The 22231-nt window shown below is 33.4% G+C and overlaps 3 protein-coding genes across 3 annotated transcripts; 1 reads left to right on the forward strand and 2 right to left on the reverse strand.

The window, feature by feature from the left end:
• Window positions 1-530: 530 nt before the first annotated feature.
• LOC134727644 (zinc finger MYM-type protein 1-like) lies at window positions 531-3074 on the reverse strand. The gene is made up of 2 exons (XM_063592025.1): window positions 2803-3074; window positions 531-2250 (listed from the first exon to the last, which is right to left on the reverse strand). Exons 1-2 carry the CDS (start codon window positions 3072-3074, stop codon window positions 531-533), a joined length of 1992 nt encoding a protein of 663 aa, XP_063448095.1.
• A 445-nt stretch (window positions 3075-3519) lies between these two features.
• Window positions 3520-11320, reverse strand: LOC134681901 (uncharacterized). The gene is made up of 5 exons (XM_063541537.1): window positions 11150-11320; window positions 6481-6807; window positions 5499-5882; window positions 5030-5116; window positions 3520-4017 (listed from the first exon to the last, which is right to left on the reverse strand). The coding sequence occupies exons 1-5, from the start codon at window positions 11202-11204 to the stop codon at window positions 3557-3559; spliced, it is 1314 nt and encodes a 437-aa protein (XP_063397607.1). The 5' UTR covers window positions 11205-11320; the 3' UTR covers window positions 3520-3556.
• A 5961-nt stretch (window positions 11321-17281) lies between these two features.
• Window positions 17282-18878, forward strand: LOC134727645 (uncharacterized). The gene is made up of 4 exons (XM_063592026.1): window positions 17282-17528; window positions 17677-17933; window positions 18129-18229; window positions 18533-18878. The coding sequence occupies exons 1-4, from the start codon at window positions 17282-17284 to the stop codon at window positions 18696-18698; spliced, it is 771 nt and encodes a 256-aa protein (XP_063448096.1). The 3' UTR covers window positions 18699-18878.
• The last annotated feature ends 3353 nt before the right edge of the window (window positions 18879-22231 follow it).

A 22231-nucleotide genomic window follows, 5' to 3' on the forward strand; every position in this document is an offset into this window, starting at 1 on the left:
AAAATAAATAAAATATTGATATTTACAATATGCCCAGTGTAGATCAGACTAGTTTTAGAGAGGGTCAAAGGAAAAGGTTTTTAACTTTTTTAAATGTATCTTTTAACTTAAATTTTTGGGGAAAAAATTGTTAAACAAATCTTATATTTCTGAACTTTTATAAATAACTTTCAGATCCAGTTACACACAATTTCAAATACAATGATACATTTACTCAAAGTCAAGTCGACGGTTTTTCCTGCCGATAAAATCAGTAATACTCGCATCAATATCAACATTGAGGTGTCGGTGAATATGAAGAAGAGATAAATTTGAAAGTCGTTCGTCTCCCATTGTCGATCTCAGGTAGGATTTCACGCGTCTCATCGCGCTGAATGATCTTTCACTAGTTGCCGATGAAACAGGCATTGTCAATTAAATCCAAATAATCCTATACACTGAAGGGTACAGATCGGCGTTTGTTACGTTAAGGACACCAAGAAGTCTATCTGGTCTGTTGTCTTCAATACGCCAACGGGCTTTCCATCGTGTTATCTCATCATCAAATTCTTTTTATCACCTAAATCCGAACGGTAAGAGTTGTAAATTTTGTCTGCTATTTCTGGAGTCAAGTTCCCTAATTTGGCCGGAATGAAATAAGAGGCAAGGAAGCGTTCCTCGTTGCTAATCAACCGCTTTGTAATCTCAGCAACCAAGTGGTCGAGAAACACGTAGTATAACGAAACTCTCCAATAGTCTGACGGCTCAAGAATTGCATGGTTAGCTCTGTGTCGTTGACGTCCAGCCACACGCGGAACTGATGGCTGGATGTCGTGTTCTGCTGCAATATCTGTTGCTCTTGCAAACAAGGACTCCCAAACTGTATCATCACCTCTTTCATCGGAAAGCCTTTGAATTACAATTTTAGCCTCTGTCAAAGATTCAATCAAATCAATATCGGTTTTCTGTAAGTAATTTGTCAAGGTGACTGTTGCGCTCAATATGTGTTCAGCAACAACAAGACTAATAATAAATTCAAATCGAAGTATCGCATTCATACTCTGTGCTGCTTTGTCATCGTTGTCGTCTTTAAGTGAATTCAGGGAAGAGACAACAACTTCAAATGCTGTTCGAAATGTATACAGCGAATCTGCCCGGCTTGACCAACGAGTTTCACACAGTGTTCTCAACTTTGTTCGGCGTTCTAGTTGGTCTTGAACGTTTTCATTTTCTGACAGTTCTTCAGTGAAAGCAGTCAAGCTTTTAGCCGAATAATCAAATTTGAATGCAATTTCTTGTACAGTCAACATCATGTTTCTAACACAAAGTTCCTTACTACTATGAACGAGTGCAAGATTTAGTTGGTGTGCCTTGCAGTGGATGTAGGAAGCTTCTGGTGATTGCTCTAATATTTTTGCCTGCACACCATTATACTTGCCGGACATATTCGCGGCGCCGTCATAACACTGGGCACGGAGATTCCTTATATCAAGGTTTACATGTTCAAGAAACTCAACGATCGTATTAGAAATGGCAACACCTTTTACACTTTTGGCATGTTTAAAACCAATAAATTCTTCTCGTATGCTGATGATATCGTTTTTCTTATCTAAGAACCTAACACACAAAGACAATTGCTCTTTCGTAGAAACATCCGTGCATTCGTCAGCAATAATAGCGAAGTATTTAGCCTCACGACAGGCGTCGATAATGCTATCCTGCACCTGTTGCCCCACAATTTTAATTATCTCATTCTGGATTTCAGGCGACAAGTATGTCGTCCGACTTCCTGCGCGAAACGCCAGCCAGTCCGAGAGCTTGTCATCATTTCTAGCTATTTCGTGTAGAATAGCAATAAAGTTGCTTCTTTCCTCTACATGACCTCTTATTGGTATGTTTTGTCGTCCACATAGAAGTATGACTTCGAAAATTTTCATTAAACCATATCTGTTATCGGCAGCGACCTTCTTATGACTTGACGATATCATGCTCGCGACGGAATCGCCCTTGTCTTTCTTCACGCGAAGGAAATCTTCTCCAGCTATTAAAGAACCTCTGTGTTGGGACAGATTTTCATGAAACCTGGCCAGGGATAGCAGATTTTTCCAATCTGTTATCGCCGAAGCTGAGAACGATTTCTCCTTAGCATCTACACTTGTAAAAAGGACACAATATGCACAGAAAACGGAGTCTGTTGATGTAGAATACCGCATCCAGTGGAAATCTTTGAGCCAAGTTGCTTGGAATCTTCTGTTCTTCTTTCCAAATAAACTGAAACGTACAAGTAACGAAAATAACATATGTGTTTGCATCCAAAGACAGTGCGAAGTATATATTTTTGTTGGCAAACATCACATAATTAGAAAACTCACAGCGTCATGCATTGCCGAAGTCCCCATACCAAAGAAAACAAATAATTGCCGTTGAAAATCGAAAGGGAGCGCTTGAAAGTGTAAGATTTATTTTGATAACTATTTAATTGGTCAAATCAAACTACCTTATGATATTAAGTGTGGACGGACTGACGGACAGTCAGATATCTACCGATCGGAGAGACGGACATATTGATTACTTGATGGCATCCGCTGAATGTAAGTAAGGTCTTAATCAATAATATTATACTGCTTCCCTATATAATACAGGTATCCTCAAGTAGTTACGCAACAAGTTTACGATGTGACTTGTCACAGACGCAGGACGGATCTTAAATGCTCATAGCTTTCTGATAAAATACAAAACTCTGCGAAAAAAATATTTTCTTTATTCAGACATTCAACATACTCTGCTAACAATATTGCCATTTGGTGAATATACAGTACTTACCGTGGGGGAAATTTAAAGCTGTGACTTTCCGTCCATGTTTGTGTTAAGATAGCAATCTTCTTGTTGTCAGGTATTATTTGTTGGTGTTTTAAAGACCCGATATCTGGGTAAGGGGGGTGGTGCTGTGTACATAACGATGCATTACTTGACGTTGTCGTAGAAGCTTCAGTCTTGGATGATTCTCCACTATCGTCAATTGCAGTCCTAGTCTGACAATTTGGACTCTCTTCTTCATCTTTCTTTCGTTTCGAACGAACAACAAATTTATCCATGTTGAAATTTTGTTTACCTATACACGAGTTATCGTACTTAACCAGGATACTAGTATCGGGATTCGGATACGGGTTGGTCATGTATAATAATACGCATTAGAATATTAAAATGTTTTATTTTTTTTTATTTTTTTTTCCAGAGGGGGTATAATCGGCAAATTTATGTATAGGCACGTGCCTAGTCGAGCCTTAGGTAGCTACGCCCCTGACCTTTAATTATTCACAACTTGCGTAAGCGATGGACTATTTGGAGCTTTACACATTGTATTGACTAGACGCTATACTATTATTTATCTCTAGATGTCTTTTTTATGTGGACTTGCTGCCTTATTATCAAAGAAATCACATCCCAATTCATTTTCCCCCATGGTATCTTATTTTTTCCTAAAGTTTTGTTTAATGTCATTTATATTCATTCCATGTGTATACTAAATAATATAACCAATTGCAATAAACATGATTTATTAAAGAGTTTTTGAAATTCAAGAACCATTTTTGTCTTTCTTCTTTTGCCTCGTTTTCTTCTTTTTCTTGCCTTTCCTTTTTCTGTTACGACCCCCTTTCCCCTTCCTACATTCCGTATAAATGGTTTTGCCTGGACAACATGAATAACAATTTTCTTTTTTCGTGCATTTGATCTTTCCATTAACACAATTTTTACAAAGCTTATCAATTCTACTCTTCTTCTTGACTTTACATTTTCCTTGAGTAGGTGTCGCTGTTGTGGTTGAAGACGATTGGCTCTGACATTGTGGATGAGTTATCTGCACCTTGCAACATAGTGTTTTACATTTTTCTTTCGGACGTTTCTTTTCCAAGCATTTTGTACACTGCTGGTCAGTACTATGTGTTGGTTTGGTTGTCTGATTTTTGACTGTTAGATCTGTTGTTTTACTATCTTCTTTTGGAGCTGTTGTTCCTTGTTCTAGTTGCATGTCTTGGTCTGCAATAAGAGCTTAATTTAAATATTGATATGACATACAGCAAAAAACAACAATTAAATTGTCTTTAATAATAAACGGGTTATTTTGCTTTAAACGTTATAAGCTCATAATTGGTATGTCTTCATCTGTCCAAGTGAAAGGGGAGGCACATATAAGGTCATATCCAACTTCTGTATAGTTCTGTTAATATCATATACCTACATACTTGATTACTGAAAGTTTTCATATTTTATTGACTTATTTTATTTAATATTTAATTATTAAGTCACTGTTTGGAAGGCATTTTTTTATAGAGCCATTTTGCCTAGTAGGGTAGGTTATCGCTTGATTATCGTACGAGGAATTTTAGATTTGATACTTTTGATATTTGAAAATTATTTATAAGAACACAATCTAAAAAAATGGTGCATGTAGTTTGACATTTAAGTTGTAAAGAATTCAATTTGCGAATTTGTGCTGAATTGATTTCATACAATGGCAACTTTCAATGAAGTCCTTTTAACTTTACATATATTCATAGTACTACAGCCAAATAAAGGCACCAGTAGTATACCACTGTTCATAAAGATAAGTACCTCGAGATTCTAATAATATTTTGAGCTTCTTTTTAAACATTTCCAGGTCATCGAGTCAAATTATTTAAGCCTTAAGACTTTCCAACGTCTCCATTTTTTAGAGATTTTAGCAAAAGTTGAGCATTTATTCCCAAAATGTGCAAGTATTTAGCATCTTTAACCAAAACAAAAATATATGTTGGAAAAGAAAGGCGAAAAATATCATTGAATGATACAAAAACGTTCGTTTTGCTTGGTCTTAGCTAGCATGTAAATATTGATTGATTGATAATCGATACGTTACGTCCAGTGACAACTATATCATACATGTGTGCTGCAGTTTATAAAATTTTTTCATCGAAATAATCAATTGGGTAAGAAATGTTTGTTAAGTGACATTAACCGTAATCATGCATTGAATAATCTTTTATTTATACCAATTTAATATAAATCTTACCCAATGTGATCATGAGCTTTGGGTCTTTACCAAACTCGAAAATTCCGTCACATGCAGATTTTCCATTGTTTTCCTGTTTGTTTAGTCCTGTAAATTGACAAAAAAGTTCTATTATAATTATATATATTATTATGTGAATTTATTTGCTCTCGTTATGCCGACATCGATTGTACTGAAAAAGCTAATGTAAACATTAAGTGCAAAATTATGATTGATGCTGATTGTCTATACTTAGTATCACTGTTTGAATTGTATTTTTTTTTTATATTGTGGAATGCATTAGTAGAGGACCAATTAACGCCTGCAACTGTCTTTTGTGGGTATATGCTATGTTTTATCTGATAACCCAGATTACATCTAAAAATGTATTATAGTGCACTTATGTGCTTGCTCGAGATTCTGTGTGATAGCTCCCATAATTATCCTCTATTTTCCCTATTTCTGAGAGTAGCTTTACTTTTAAACTTACTTCTGAAACATATAACGAAGCCTTTACCACCTTTAGAGTTGTCAGTTTTGGATGAAAATTTGATGTTGACCTGGGTGTAGGGCGGGAATTCTTTACGAAAATCTTCCTTTTCAACCATGATCTCATTAATGGTCAACTGGTCGTTTTGCATATCGATGTCAAATAAGCTTATCTCTATTAAAACCCTGCTTCCGCCAGAAGTAGGTACGGTGATTGAAGTTTCGCAAGTTTTCTCAGTTTTTAAAATCTGATTTTCATCAAACATCGTTTTGTCGTAATTCCATGGTATATTTTGATGGCTTAGTATTACTCCACTATTTGCATGGGTTCCTATGTACTGGCTTTTACATATCAAATCTTTGAAGTACACACTATTTTGTGCAGCTAAAAGGTGAAGAAAACATAGAAAATGATTTTAAAGGAAATATTTGATTGTCATAATTATCTTATTTAGTTAACATACACTCGCTGCATTAAAGACACATTGATGACAGTCGTCTGTTATCTGATCTTTGGTCTGGTTGATGTCTATGACACATTCGCAATTTTACTAATTTTTCAGCTTCAATCGAATTCTCAAACTCCCGATATTATCCGCGATTTGTTTAACATCTTAAAACACTTAGCAAAGTAATCAAAACGGAGTTTGAGATAAACGTTAAGGTGGAAAAATAGAAAAGCTCAAAGTGCTGTTTTTTCTAAACTTGATTTGTGGGGATGTAGAAGTAAGGTTTAGTCTTAATCATTTGTTAATAGATGCATGTTTTTATTTGTTTTTGATTGGCTTTGTGCTAGCTGTCAGTAACTTTGAATACTCTAATATCTGTACTTAGTGTCTTTGAGGATGTGTACGTGTCATTCTACTTTCACTGTTTGATTTGTTTTTTGCTTTTGTGCTTCGTATCGATCTGATGAATGAAAGTCCTTTTCAACTGATATTTATAGTGCATATGTTGTACTGTCTTTTTTTTGTTTTACTTGCCTTTGATACAAATCCAGTCCTGGACTATTATTGATTGTGCCTGATTTACACATGTTCTTGTAAAAATCGGTGTCAAGGGAAACTTGATGAAACAGGATTGTTTCCAATAACAATCAGCTATATCTGCATAAAGATCTACAGGTCGGCCAACACAAGGAGGCTCAGTATTCTGAAAGAATTGACCAGAGGCCGGACATTTGTCAGATGAGGCATCAATTATTGGTTTATAAATAACAGATCCTAGTGGACAGCTAATGTTTATGGATTTACATAAGTCATTTTCTGGAGGTACAGGAAAACACGAAGACTTGGTAGGAGAATTTGCCTCTGAAAAAATAAACCGTAAAATTATAAAATTATAAAACAGGGAAACATGTTTTTTGGAAAGATAACTAGTTATTTATAAATGTTTACTCATTCATTATAAGTAAGATTGACAAATGCAATCAATAGCCAGGCGGAGCATCAACTTGTATGTAATTGAATATTTGAAAGACATTTATTTAAACAAAACAAGCAAGCCAACCAAACCTTAAAACTGAAAGCATTAAGAAAATAGCTCTTAATAACATGAAAACAACAAGAAAAGGTAGAATTAAAAAAAGATTTAACGGGTACAAGTTTATCAAAACATTCAATACCGTAAACCCTCCAAATGAAACAGTTGAAGATATTTAATTTATACGTCAAAAATAAACATCCAAATGTCAATACTAAAATGACCATAGTTTCTGTTATATATGACATATGGCCATGACACTTGGCAAACTATCTCATTATTGCCTAAGCTAACGTTATGCAAAGTTTTATAAAGATTGGTCAAGTATTTCTGTCCTAAGAGATGGATTCCTGAAATCTAGATTCTGTACTTTGGGTACTTTCCTGAATGATTTGCTGGTTTCAATTTGTCAAACTCAACAAAAGTAAAGGATTTACATCTTTGGTTTACAGAAATTCTGTAAAAAAATGCCATTTTGGCATTCTACAGCTCAAATAAGCATTTTAAAGCAGTTTACATTTTATGCCTAAAAGGCATGCAGACTTTCTATCTGACACCTTTTTTGATTCTGATATTTGTGTTTCTATGCTTAAATCAAATTAAATTAACCATTTGTGAACTCTGAATAAAGAGAAAAGTAGATTATCACAGAAAAAAGTGCATCATATTTTGTATTCATGGCCCTGGTTAAACGGCCTAATTGATGTATGTAAAATGTGAAGTGCTTTGTACATCAAATCTGTAGTCCATCATAAATATTTCACTAAATCTGTAAAAAAAAGTATTTAACTATATTCAGTACACCTTACTCCTTTAAAGGCTACCATATGTTTTTTCCTGTATGATAGTAAGTGGTCAAAATTTATGCCTATTGAGACTAAAACTAAATGCAAGTTTTCCATCGAAAAGTGAAAAAACAGGCCGTCAGACCATATTGTCTTTCAAAAAATTTAAATGCAAGAGTCCTTTTGGCATTGCATTTAGACTTCTTGTATCATAACATCTTAGCATAGAAATGAACAAAAAGTAACACATTTTCACTTCTGATAGCTTCTGTGTGCAATTCTATATGTCAATATGGACTACCGCCTACATTGACTCTAAATAATTCTCAGTACTACATGCTCCAAGACCATTTTATACTCATGTGGTATTCTTTTTGTAACTTTTCTATACATTTAAAGTGCATTTAATATATATGAAAGAATAATTTAAGCTTAAAAAACTTCAAAAACTTCAAATTGGCTGAGAAAAATGCATATTTATATAAGGCTTCCCTGAATTGGAAAATCTCTATTTTCAGGCATAGGCGCATATAAATTTGACTTTGGAATAAATACAATACATCTGATAAATAAATTAGTATGCAGATGCTTTTAATACTAAAAATCTAATATTCAAGAGCATTTAAAAAGCAAATTTTTGCAAATTTTCAAGTTTTTAGGCCAAAATCTTGACAGTTGAAGATATTTAATTTATACGTCAAAAATAAACATCCAAATGTCAATACTAAAATGACCATAGTTTCTGTTATATATGACATATGGCCATGAAACTTGGCAAACTATCTCATCATTGCCTAAGCTTAGGTTATGCAAAGTTTAATAAAGATTGGTCAAGTCTTTCTGTCCTATTAGGTCCAAGGACACAGTAACCGTCCTTTGGTTTCGTTATATAGTCCCTAGTGTAAACAGTGTATAACTTGCATGTTTTATTTAATACACTTTCCCAATTTATTTCTTTATATTAAATGCATGAAATATTAAGTAGGGGGATGTAATTACATGTCAAAAAAATTTGGGTGTTGAAACTTTATGTTAAGTAGTAAATTGGTCCAGTTCTAAAAGGTCAAATTTTATCACGTCTGAAGCTGTCAAACTGAATTTTACACCCCCTTAACACAGAATTGTCAATATTTTGAGTTAGAGCTGGGAGAAGTTTCTATAATTTTGATATTATTTGTCTCACTGGTAGTACACTACACTGTAAAAATAATTTTGAGAAAGAGCAGGTGCGATTTTTTTAATTTGAATTTATTGTCTAAAAGAAATGCACTACGAAATAACTGTGTTCTCGGGCCATTTGCGCCAAAAAAAATCTTTCATTTTTGCGCCACAAACCATATTTCATTTGCGCCAAAAATAAAACTTTTCACTTGCGCGTATAATACGGATGAATGCAGGTAATTGTATAAAAAATAGTTTAAAAAAAATCTTTTAATAGTAAAGGCAGTTTTGATTGCATAATTAATCATTGATTCCTCAGAAATCATTCGAAATAAAACCATAAAAGTAATTTTAAAACATATTTTTCATTTTAAGTTCAATTAGGTAAATATTAAACATAATTATATAACTTGCAGTAACTTCACGTATTAAGGCAGTTATACATCAGTTGCTTTAATGTTTAACGGACACGATTTTTCCAAAACTAATATTAATAAAGAAAAGCAGCTCGGACCAAGCTAATTTATTATGCCCGCGTCACACTGTCCCGATTTTTATTTACGATGGACACCCGAATGCGAAAATTGTAATTTCGTACGAAGTTGGTCCCGATCTCGTTAAAATACCAAAAAGTGACTGAAGCAAGTACGATGAATAACGAAGTCTATACGATGGTGCCGAAATTATATACGATAGAAAAAGATGGACAAACGAAGGTTAACCGAAGACGGGTATTTAAGCTTCATATCTCAGCCGAAGCCTATACGATGATTGCACGATGGCCATACGATGTCTAAAAGACGATTTCATATACAAATACAGTGTCCATATTTGTCCCCAATATGTTATATACGAGGGGATGCCACGCTCGGCATTGCCTTGTTTGAACTGTAAAATGTGTGCACTAGTCTAAATAATCACCCATAAGTATGCCCATGTTTACTGATCTATCCATTTTATTCAAAAAGAGCTCTTTCCAGGAGAATATCATAATAATATAGACAAAAGGAAGGATTTGGAGAAAGCAACAAATGCGACAAAAACTGACATACAGAAAACAAAATGGTTATGGAGAAAACATTCGTGTGACAACAACTCAGACGATACATAAAAAATCAGAATAATGAAGAAAAAGTTGGTTTCCCTATATACGTGTACCTGCAGTGTTGGTGTACAAGGCGCGTAATTGACAAAAATTGACAAAAAATAATATTTTACTTGTAAAAGTAAACCCTGAGCCTGTAATAGCTGCTCTTCTTGGTCCATTTGAATTAATAGAAAAAACGATGTCGCCTTTCTTGTTCTCATAGAATCATATGATATGAGCTCCATGTTTTGTGAACGTCTTTCTTAACTGTCGTATTAGACAGACCAGTGCATATCGCGTATGGCACTAAATGTATTTTAGCGCGAAAATTAACTTTCATTTAGCTGGATTTATGGCCGTCGTAGTCCCATCTTGTCGCCTTCGTACTTTTATCCGATGGCAACACGACGGGATTACGAGGTCTTCACAAACTCGTGTTGCCATCGTAATACCTTCGGGTAGCTTCGTGATTCATTCGTGAAGACATCGTAATGTCAAAACTGCCCGATGGAAACGATGGAAACACGAATGCTATACGATGTTCAAAGATGCATGGTGAGGATGGTTATACGAACTCAATACGAACCCTCAACATCGAATGCACCTTCGGGGATTTTTTAACATGTTAAAAAAATTAGAACCCTTCCCGAAGTTGTCCCCGAAAGCTAGAAAAAAAGGCCGATGGTTCTACGATGGTTAAAGATGGCACTGCGAATAGCCCGATCTGGATACGATCAGTCCCGATTTTGAAAATTTCCATAATTGTGTTGCCATCGGCGTAAAAATCGGGACAGTGTGACGCGGGCATAAGTGTTTTTTAAAGTTTTATTTATTTGTTTTTCAGGGGTCATACTTAAATAACAATGCACCTCGTATGATTTCCACAATATTATTAACATAAATATTACTAGTAATTTAAATATATTATTCAAATTACATTGTTGATGACATCATTAAATGTGTTGTTGTCTTTTATATTTGAACGACACCGGTTACTTTCAGGTCTACTTAGAGCTCGTTCAAAACGGCGGAAAATAAGAATGTAAATTTTAAACGTTTTTTGTAAGATAATATGAATAATTATTTACTACAAAAAGAATAAAATTAAATCATAATAATGCCTGAAAATAATCCTACCTGCTTGGGAAATATATCTAAAAACCACAATACTAAGCACAGTAATAAATGCCATGGGATATAGTACGTCCTATACTATACTGTAAATAGCAGTGAGTGTAACATGGACTACAAATGTAACAAACATGTATTTGAGAGTATATATGAACAATACATGTAATATGATCTAAGACATAGTGTTGTACTATAATAATGATTGGGCGGCATATTTGTCTATATCCTTAACTGGTTGGAGTAGTATACTTCCCTTTCATTAAGTTATGTTTCAAGTGAGCTAGATAAAAATAGCACTACCCCTCTCAAAGGTGAAATGTTACGTATTTTACAGATTACTGATTAAGTATTTAAATGCCTTTGTCTTTTATCTATACAAATTATGATCTCACTATTTATACATGTTATAAACATATGCTTTTCCTGTTTGAAGTAAAGAGGGAAAGTTAAAATCACTTTTAAGCGAATGGAAAAACCGGTATATGTATATAAAAAACCTACAGAATTAGAAATTTTGGCCATGCCAATCGTTGTTACTCTAACGAAATATATTTATTATTATACTTATCCTTGTGCTATTTTCGTAATTCGGACGAAACATATTTATTATTATACTTATCCTTGTGCGATATTTTGTAAAATATACAAAGTAAACCAAGGACAACCAAGTAGTTTATATAGGTCAGTCTTAGTGGCTGAGAGGTCAAGGTTGTTCTTCGTTTACTATATTGGTTAAGAGAACTTGACAGGCTCAAATGTACCAGTACTTACAGAACTATACTTTTAGAATACTATGAATTGTTTATCAAAAGGCGTTACACTATGTAATGGTTACATGAAAATTGATAGAAACATGTATATCATTTTCATTCTCTCTAATCCGAACAATCGAATTAAAAAAAAAAGTTTTATCGTTAACTTTAACAGTAAACATTATCAGAGATGATCGACATGTAAATGTTGTTAACACACTTAATTTATTCGCGTTCATGTAACTTTGATGAGAAAGAGAACTTTTTCTTTTCTTTTTACCGCTTGTTGATAGATTTTAAGGCAAGAAATAATTATCTATTTTGTTATTTCAGGAAATATTTTGGGATATTTTCTAATTTACTTGTAATTCAGTGCTTGTCGTCGGTTCATCACTTCAGCGATTATTTGTTTGAATTAAAATTGTTTTGTTATTACATTGTAGGTAGGCCTTTAGCTTTTTCAATTGAATATTGTTTCATATTTTTCATGTCTTTTTCCAGTATAGTTAAATCGTTTTATACTGCAATCGTTCTATTTAAGCAGACAAAATGCGTTGACCGTATATTTCTATGTTATATACAGTCAATGACCTGATATCATTTTTCATCATGAACATTTAAATAGAAATTGTCGAAATTATATTTAATTATTCATACGACCTCTTCAACCTGTTCTTGTTTCCAATGTAAGCAACGATGTGTTTAACGACTCAAACTTGTTTTTTTACAATTTTTGTGAAAACATATTTCACTTATTAATATTTTTTGTTTGCAACCTATAAATCATTATGTTTTATGTTTATTGTTGATATTTTAGTCTGTAAACAAACGAATTCGTTCACCATTGATTGCGTAATGATGTACATTTCGTCGTGTTGTATATTTCTTCGCCTGTGTGATAAGAGGCCTTTTTAAAGGAGGATTTTCCCCCAATATTTAAATCAAATAAATAACATTAACACACTAAACAACAATTGAAAATGTTTTTTTTAGATTATAAAGACAATAATAGTGCATTGACTTGACATATCAACAATATAAGGATTCGGTCCGAAACTGGGAAAATGCTCGGCATAGCCTCGCATTTCCCCGTTTCTAAGCCTCATCCGTATATCGTTGATATGTCAAGTCAATGCACTATTATTGTCTATATCTCGATATATGTATATCGTTATCTCGATATTTATATCGTTATATCGATATATTTATTTCGTTTTTTCGATATAATAATACCGTTATCTCGATATTTATATAGTTCAGGTTAAATTAAAGTCATGAGATACGAGTGACCGATGAAAAAAAATGTGCTTCAAATTCTTGAACCAATGCATACAAACATTATAAACTTAGTCTTCTGTGCACGAATTTATCATTTTTTCGCATAAATTTCGTATAATCGTCAAATTTTTTTTAATCGGTCAGTGTTGTGAAAATATGCCAGTTAATTAAAGTTTTTTAGGTAATTTAACGATTGCCACCTGTTTGTCAACAATCAACACAAAAGCAACAAAAATGCATTGGAATTGAGCAAAATTCAGATAAAAGTGTATCTTAGTTTATTTTAAGGACATTCATGCGTATTGCGATCACCGGATTTTAACGAGATGGGTCGTACTGAGGTTACTTTGCATACGGAAAATATGTCGAGGGGATTGCTTCAGGAAGGAAGCAATTAACATAAAGTAAACTTCTACTAAATATGAATATATTCAAGATTTTTCTTCAGAAAAAAAAGTATATGTACATAAGTTTTATACTGAAAACTATCCATTGAGTTATAAAAAAACACATTCATTTTTTTTTTAATTTGAGGTTTCTAATGACTTTCAAAAAATGCAAATAAAGGGCTATAGCTCTGAAATAGATTTCCCGATCAACCAAAACTTAAATTTCACCAGAAGCAGATAATTTTGATAATGTATACGTACTGATCAATTTTACTCTCTGCTAGATTTTGACATCTGTATATTTTTTTGATTTTTTTACAAAAAGGTGCCATAAGCCCACTGAACTATATGTTTATATTCAGCTAACAAAATAATTATATCGCAATAACGATATGATAACATCGAAATACATAAATAAATATATTATTTTAGCGATATAAATATCGAAATAACGATATAAATATCGAAATAACGATATAAATATACACGATTAAATTATATCGAAATAAAGATTTAACTATATCGAAATAACGATTTATATAATATTTATATTGAGATAACGATATAATATTATTTTGTTTGTAGGTCACCTTTAGGCTTCCGTAAAATTTAAGCGTCTGTATTGTTTCCCTGATGCCTTTAAGCCCTAGTCACACTGTCGTTTACTGCGTTTCAAAATTCTACGTTTCAACAAAGTTTTGACCAAAAAGGTCCCGTTATTTTGAAAACTAGGTTTTACCTGGTTTGTGCTACGTTCTTACCACGTTTTGCTACGTATAGTACGTGTAGACCCACGTTTTCACCACGCATTGATACGTTTTGATACGTAGTAAGCACGTTTTGTTGCGTTCCTCTTAGCTTTGATACGTATTTACTAGCTTTTTAAGCCTCAGTCACACTGTCACGTTTCGACAGCTAGGTTTTAGTACGTGTAGAAATGCTACGTTTCATGGCATTTTTTTGTCATTTTTAACGGTCCGTACGTTTAACTAGGTTTACGCCACGTTTTGATACGTTCTTCTACGTATTGTTTCGTTTTGTTACGATTTGCTAGGTTTTTTTATAACTACAAGGGGTACGTTCTACTAGGTTTTAATACGCTTCAGTACGTATAAACTACGTTTTACTAGTAGAGGTAACCGGTGAGATCACGAATCACGTACGAATCACGAACGTATCACCTAATTTGCCGTATGACACGAAGCGGGATCATTAATTTTAAGTAAGGATGTGTAACTGTTTATGAGTATCTCGCTTTGATTATAAGTGCATTTTTTTATTGATTGATACGCGTACTGCCTATTTTATTCTTTTTATTGTGTATGTCGTCGTCAGTCACGAAACATTTTCTGGTGGGAGTGGAGGGGGGATATATTTTTTAAAACAAAATATTTTGATTCTGATTTCGGTAAAAGAATTAATTCTGGCCAGCACAGAGAGTAGAACACGACCGTTTAATTTGTAGGGGAAAAGGGGGGCTGAAATAAAAAGGCAGGACCGGCCATAAGGAAATCATAAAAAGATAAAAAGATAGGCTCGCTTATTTTTCATTATTGCAAATTTGAAGCTTTTAAAAACAAGTAACAACTTTCATTGGATGCAGGTCTAAACTCCCAAACCACACATCTCGCGTTGAAATTGTGACCAGAACATGAGTTTAACATTTAACTTGCAGGGAAAAAGGGGGGTATTTTTCTGAAATAGATAACTTGATTCTAAATTCTTAGAAACTGAACGAAAAAAGAATGGCTAGAAATGGCGCCAAAAATAATTTCTGACGAGAAGATTGGACATGTCCTTCCTTGAACATGCCCTTTCCCCATACTGGTCTCTTAGTTTAAAATTTCTGTCCCAATCTTAGATTTGCCTGATAAGTTTCGCCTGGTCAATTCTTAGGGCTGAAATTAACGACCAAGTCATATAATAAGGTTTTAAATTTCATACCCAGTCATGTATTTGACGAGTTGAAAAATTATTAATTCTTACGGAATGCTATATATTTATACTTTTAATATATGAATTGACCCCTCGTTTGAAAAGCTGAAAAGCTTTAGAAAAAATAAACTGGAAATTTGTATTAATTCGAATCATTGTTTAAAATGAGCTAAATAACAAAAAGGCGGAGATTCCTTCTACTTTTTGTACTTAGGGAAAAAGAAAAAAAAATAGAATACCAAATACTTAACCGAAAACTTCATATAAATATACTATGTGTTCTTTCGCAGAATGACCAATGAATTATAACCAATTTAGATATAATAATATAATTTTATAATTCCAGCGTATCAAGTTCCAAATTTTTTTCGGCGTTCTATTCTGGACAAAATATACTAAATAATACCAGCAACACCGCATACTAAATGGGGGTTAGTAGACGACCCTTTGATTCTAGGATCGGAGCTGGCAGGTCAAGTAAATAAATTTGTTTGTCAGGAAAATAATAGTAATAAATATGCTGGCTCCCACCTAAAATAAACTGGCTTCCAAACTCTATTATACGGTAAAATGATACATGTGTAATAAACAATCCTCCTCAAAGAAATATGATCGATACCCGCTTTAACTGATATATAAAATAATATAAAGTAAAAAGACGGAAGGAAATAATATATTTGATTTTAAATTCTTAAGAAAAAATCTTATCTTGGCTAATAACCACCAAAAAATAGTGTTAAATTTAAAAAAAAAATAAAAAAAATTGTCGCGCCGCATATTTTTTTTCAAGTTAAATGGTCGGTTCCTACTAGTTAAAATGTTTAATTTAGAACAAATATATATTCAATATCTTCTATATTTTTTTCTTTCAAACAAACGCGCCGTGGTTAATTAATAGATTGTCCCCATGATTAAACCATGCTATCATTCCACGTGACTATTAAAAGTGTAGAAGGTGATCACCACAGGTATACATTTATACGTACTGCTTCGTTTTGATCCGTACTTAGGCATTTCCGGTATATAAAATACTTAGTCTTATATATCCATCCTTATACTTGAAAGCTCGTATTGTATCGTTGTTTTCTAATAAAGGGAACTTTGTGAGGTGTCAGTGGTATTTTAGGACATTATTCGATTTCAATAAACTTTAACCAATATGAAAATCACTGCTCCTAATACGTTCGTTCGTCATTATTCGTCGGTTCGTGATCTCACCGGTTACCTCTACTACGGTTAACTACGTTTCACTACGTATTACTAGGGTTTAGTACGTTTCTAAATCGGTTCAAGAACGCTTTTGCACGATTTCCTACGATTTAGCAAGTTTATTGCACGCAGTATCACGTGTCACTACGCTGTGATCAGTTATCATGAAACGGCATCATTATTCAATAAAATTTAGAAAGGACAGAGATGCAAAGAGGGAGCAGAGTAACTAAAACAAATCTGGAGACATTAATAGAGGTACACTTTATAATTATTAATACATCTGTCATTGTAATTAAATTATTTTGTTCCAATTTTATGGTCTAAAAATTTAGATTTTTTGTACTCAAAAGAAAGATTTTATTGTTTTTTCTTTCAGATAAGATTTTTGTTGAGTGGATACATGAATCATGAAAAACATTTAAAGCTTTGGTTAGAACATTGTCAATGCTTTCCCTTTTATAATAATTGCTCTTTTGAAATATTCTACGTTGCACATTGTCCGTTTTAAATCCAATTTTCCTCTTACCGGTATTTGATTTATCTTTTAGTGTGTTTCAAACCAGACCGTTCTGATGAGGACCAGATGCAGAGGAAGGGGTCGTGGTGGGCTTTGCAGAGGTCGCATAGTTAGTGTGGCGCCTGAGACTGAAACAACTAATACACAAGAAACAAATGAGCAAACACAAAATAGTGATACTGAACAGCCAGCTAATACCAATAAAGAGAAGCGCAAAAGAAGCAAGCCATTAGAAATACCACAAGAAAAGCAGGATGAGGTGGCAGATTGGTATAGAGAAAACGAACCTCTATACAACAAAGGTACATGTATTTATTTGCTATAATTTAAAATATTAATACGGAGAATAAATGTCAAAAGATGTTAACCCCACCAGTAGACATAGATAAACTTACAGCATGGTCTTTATATTTAAAAATCAATGTGACCGATTTTTTTCTTCTCTTTCAGCTCATTATCAGTACAAAGATACTGCTCTCAAAAATACACGATGGCAAGCAAAAGCTAATGAGCTAGGGGTAGAGGATTGGAAGACTCTCAGGACATGGGTTGAGTCAATGAGATCTCAGCTCGGAAGACTGACACGAGAAGGCAATAAATCTGGTTCAGGCAGAAAAGATGATACTCAAAGAGACAAATGGATCAAAGAAAAAATTGGCTTCTTGGGTCCACATATTGCCAGAATAGAAACCAGAGGAGGAATAAACGTGTGCAATACAGTTTTCTATTACTTAATATTTCAGTTCACTTTTTTTTACCTTTTATTGTTATTTCCTTTGTTGAATTTTGTTGATATTCTACGAAATTCATTTTACAACTGTTTCATTTCAAACGTTTGACTTTATCTCGATATATCTTGTACGAATACAAAATAATGTTCCGATTATGTCTGAATATTTCAGCTGAAAGAGAAACTCAAGGCAAAATACGGAACAGATGCTTGCGTCGATTCTCCCAGTGAACATGAGGACGAAGAGGAAAGTCAAGAAGACGATGAAAGAAGGTCAGTAACCATTTACTTCTTTGTATAATTAGTTAAATTGAAACTATATCTTCACATCAGGACTTATTATAATGTTTTGGTCCGTCCGTCCGTCCATCACACTTACATTTGTAAATACTTTTCAGTTAAAAGTAATTGTATCGGATTGATTGTGCTTCCGGCATTTCTTGTTTTCTTGTTATGAGATAGGGTGTCAAGCCAGTCAAGGTCGTTCAAAACCCACCGTAGTAGTAGAGATAGTGTGTCTTTTTGTATTGTTTAGAACAAAAAATACAACTTTCATCGTTTTTTTTTTTTTTTTAGATCGCAATGTAATCTTGAGGAGACGTCCAGCACAATAGATATTCCCTCTCCTATAGTTACAACAAAAACGAAAAAGAAATACCAGAAGATGCAATCTCCAGTTGAAAAAGACATCCAGGAAGCAATAAAACAGTCTTCTGAATTACAGAAACAATATTATACGTAGAAGAAGGTAATCATGCGTAGTAATACGCATCGATACGTAATAATGCCTAGAATAACGTGATGAAACCTATTAATGCGTACCATAAAGCGTAATATACCGTACAAAAACCTAATGCAACGTGGCAGATACGTACTTAAACGTAATAACACCTAGTGATTATAATCAAATACGTTTTAGAACGTATCAGGTACGTTTCTAATACGCATTTCTACGTTCCTTCTACGTTTTACTGCGCTTTTCTACGTTAGTACTACGTTTTCATTTTTAGTCACGTTTGTATTTTGCAGACCAACACAACCGGCCCCTTAGAAATGTTACATAATTACTTATGTTTTGTTTTAAATTGTATTTGATCAGTCAAAAAACGCCCTTAATGAAGATGATGCGAAGTATTTCAAGTTATTTGTTGAGATACATCAACTGAGACTTCATGGTAATGAAAATGCTAAAACTGGTATGCTATACTCTGTACTTGTATATATTGTATTACACAGATCTGCAGCCGAAAAGGATATCAATTTGGACATTTTAACTGAAATGTATAATAGCATTTATAAAAGTAGTCTTCCTTCTGAAACTGTTTCCACGGAAACGTGTCTAACGAATTTGGTACCAATTTGAAAGTATCTAGATCAGGTTGATGATAAGTTTACACCATGCAGCATTAATGTTGTGAAGGCAGTTATATGCCTTTTTGGATATGAAAGCTGTGAATGCTTTATTTAAAATTGTAGTCTTGATGTTTTGTTGGATTATGTTGTGCAGAAAGGCACTTTTATCAAAGATTGCCATGTACCTGTTGAAGCATGCGCACTTGCACCAGCTCTGGTTAACAGAATGCAAAGCCATTCGGATGCTAGGTCTGTCGGAAAATACATATGCAAGTCTGTGGTCGTTCACAAAAATGTTGAAACTGCAGATTTGTTCATTGACACTGTGGAAAAAATAATGAACATTTCACATCAAACCATATGATTAATCTTTTGGATGGTCTAACAAAAAATGGAAACACATTTTCAATATTTGAAAAAGTAGAAAAGTTGTTTAACTTATTTTGTCGTCAAGTTGACAAATTCGGAAACACGGTTTTTCATTATTTTGTCACTCGAATTTCTGAATCAAAGACTTTCCTTTCATACATCAAGTTTTTCTGTGAAAATAATATTGTAGTGATGCTTCTAGAAAATAATTACGACCACAATGCATTAGACTTTGCATCGTATCAAGGTAGGTATGACGTTATTGAAAACTTTAATCAAAAACGTTGAGAGAACAGATGACATGGACGCCAGAATACTAACCATGGTGAAAAAGGGGTTGATTTAATACAGTATTTAAATTCGTCTAAATCCGAACTGAAATCTGATCTGAAGAATTAAACTTTAAGTGGGAGTCGAGATTATATAAACATTTGTAATTTGATAAGAAAAGAGGAAAATATATGTTTACTTGTTGATAATACTTATGACGAAGAAGAGAAAAGTTCACCTATTTAAAGAAGAGACAAAACGTTCCCTAATAAAGAAGAGAAAAATATCCCGACAAAAATTGAAAAAGAAGATGAGACGCGAAAAACTGTTGAAGAAGAAATAATTTGTTTGGTAACAGAAATCAAAAAGGGCCTTGACGTTGTTGCTAATATTACCAAAATCATTAAAACAATTCATCTTGGAGACAAAAATTAATAACGTGTAAGATTTACATTGCTAAATTACTGAAACCTCATTAAAAAGGATGATGAGAACGTGCTGATTGTATTTTTTCGCCGACTCTGATGTCAACTGTGAAATTCAACTTAATTCAATTTAAGTGCACTGAAAGCTTTTCAAAAGAAACCAAAATTAAATATTATCGAGATAAGCATCTATTGGTCAACGTTCAGCCTTCAACAATTGGAATTATCAAAACTGTCGAGTCAGTTATTATAAGTCCCGATAAGTATGAGAGACATAACCAGCCAGACAACGTCATCCACTGAATCAGAGGTTCCTGTTATTTGGACGGGGTTTTGTCTCTCTGGCACATTTCCCGTTTCCATTCTCAATTTATTGCTTGCAAAAATTAATCCTACCTTATCTTAAGACTGTGGTGTTACAACAGAACATTAGCACAACCCGCGAAAATCATTTATAAATGACTTGACTCATTTAATATACAAGAGAGGGTGAAAGATACTAGAGGGACAGTCAAACTCATAGATCGAAAATAAACTGACAAAACCATGGCTAAAAAAGAAAGAGACAAATCGACAAATAAAAGTACACAAGAAACAACATAGAAAACTAAAGACTTAGCAACCCTACCAAAAACTGGGGGATCTCAGGTGCTCCGGAAGGGTAAGCAGATTCGTCTCTACAAGTGGTAGTCATCGTAGTCACAAAATGCTCAACGCAACAAAGATAATTAAAAGATTGATGACACAATTCTATTAATCGCAATTACTGCAAGCTTGTTCAAAACCAATTACAACTAATATATAAATGATGTCATCAGACTTAAATATCAATCAGTACACATCCAATGGTTTAAGTGTAAAGACGTCTTGAACAAATATATTTCTTATTTCTCCTTCTTTGTGCTTGTTTGTTTGATGTTGACTGTTTGCTAAGCAGACATCTCAACTGTAACTGCTTAATTTATACAAGAATAAAAAGTAATCTATTCTAATATGAAGATTGTTTCCACCATTTTAAAAAGCGAAATATCAATTAAAATGTAAGACGTGTTACGTGTCAGTAGTTTTTGTCATTTGATATACTCGCTTTGTTTCAAACTGTTATTTTAAACTCCTTTTGATTCAATCAATTGTACATAAATGGTGCATGCGTGATTTTACTATTTAGTCGAATGTTATACTTTAATTTAAAAATGTCGACAGCAAATTTTATACGATCTGAACAAACCAATGGTTGTTTTCTTTGTACTAAAAAGATTATACAATTTAGATGCACTGACTGTGATATTCTTATATGTCAGGAATGCAAGAGGAAACATTTAAAAATCAAAAATTCAAATGAACATAATATAACACGTGTTACAGGATGGGAGAGGCGTCAACAACCATGAGTTTCTAAAATATCCGAGCAAGTCGAGTGTCGTTACATTTTAAAGAGTCGCTTGAAAGTGCTTTTAGCAATGATTGGATTTTTACAGAAATTAATTACGTGGAAGTCAACTTTTTATTCATGAAAACTATTCTCTTTCAATAATAGAGATGAATAGATTCCTGTGAAAATTTGCGTTTTTGCTTCCAGTTATATCTGTGCTAATATCAAATCTACTTTTAAGTGCGCGTTTTCTCTTGTTTTCTACTTGGAGGAGTTCCTCAACAAGTTTACTTGTCAAATATAAACCCGTGTGCTCTCAGATTTGTACAGAAATATAATTGTTCATGTTTATCTTCATGGATACTCGTCATGTACATGGATTGTGTTGTCACATTTTGGATTGTATATATTCTATTAGAAACAATAGTAAAACGGAATTAGCAAAGCAGATGCATAATGCCTTATGTTCCAGTGGTGATATTTTCG

Source organism: Mytilus trossulus, chromosome 8 (assembly GCF_036588685.1).
Source record: "Mytilus trossulus isolate FHL-02 chromosome 8, PNRI_Mtr1.1.1.hap1, whole genome shotgun sequence".
Classification (NCBI taxonomy): Eukaryota; Metazoa; Mollusca; class Bivalvia; order Mytilida; family Mytilidae; genus Mytilus; species Mytilus trossulus.

Coding starts and splice junctions, on each gene's coding strand:
- LOC134727644 (XM_063592025.1), bottom strand. CDS start 3,074: ATGGATAAATTTGTTGTTCGTTCGAAACGAAAGAAAGATGAAGAAGAG. Junction 2,251..2,802: donor AGCTTTAAATTTCCCCCACG/GTAAGTACTGTA, acceptor TGTACGTTTCAG/TTTATTTGGAAAGAAGAACA.
- LOC134681901 (XM_063541537.1), bottom strand. CDS start 11,204: ATGGCATTTATTACTGTGCTTAGTATTGTGGTTTTTAGATATATTTCC. Junction 6,808..11,149: donor TAGATATATTTCCCAAGCAG/GTAGGATTATTT, acceptor TTATTTTTTCAG/AGGCAAATTCTCCTACCAAG. Junction 5,117..5,498: donor CTTCGTTATATGTTTCAGAA/GTAAGTTTAAAA, acceptor GTCAATTTACAG/GACTAAACAAACAGGAAAAC.
- LOC134727645 (XM_063592026.1), top strand. CDS start 17,282: ATGAGGACCAGATGCAGAGGAAGGGGTCGTGGTGGGCTTTGCAGAGGT. Junction 17,529..17,676: donor CGAACCTCTATACAACAAAG/GTACATGTATTT, acceptor CTTCTCTTTCAG/CTCATTATCAGTACAAAGAT. Junction 17,934..18,128: donor AAACCAGAGGAGGAATAAAC/GTGTGCAATACA, acceptor TGAATATTTCAG/CTGAAAGAGAAACTCAAGGC.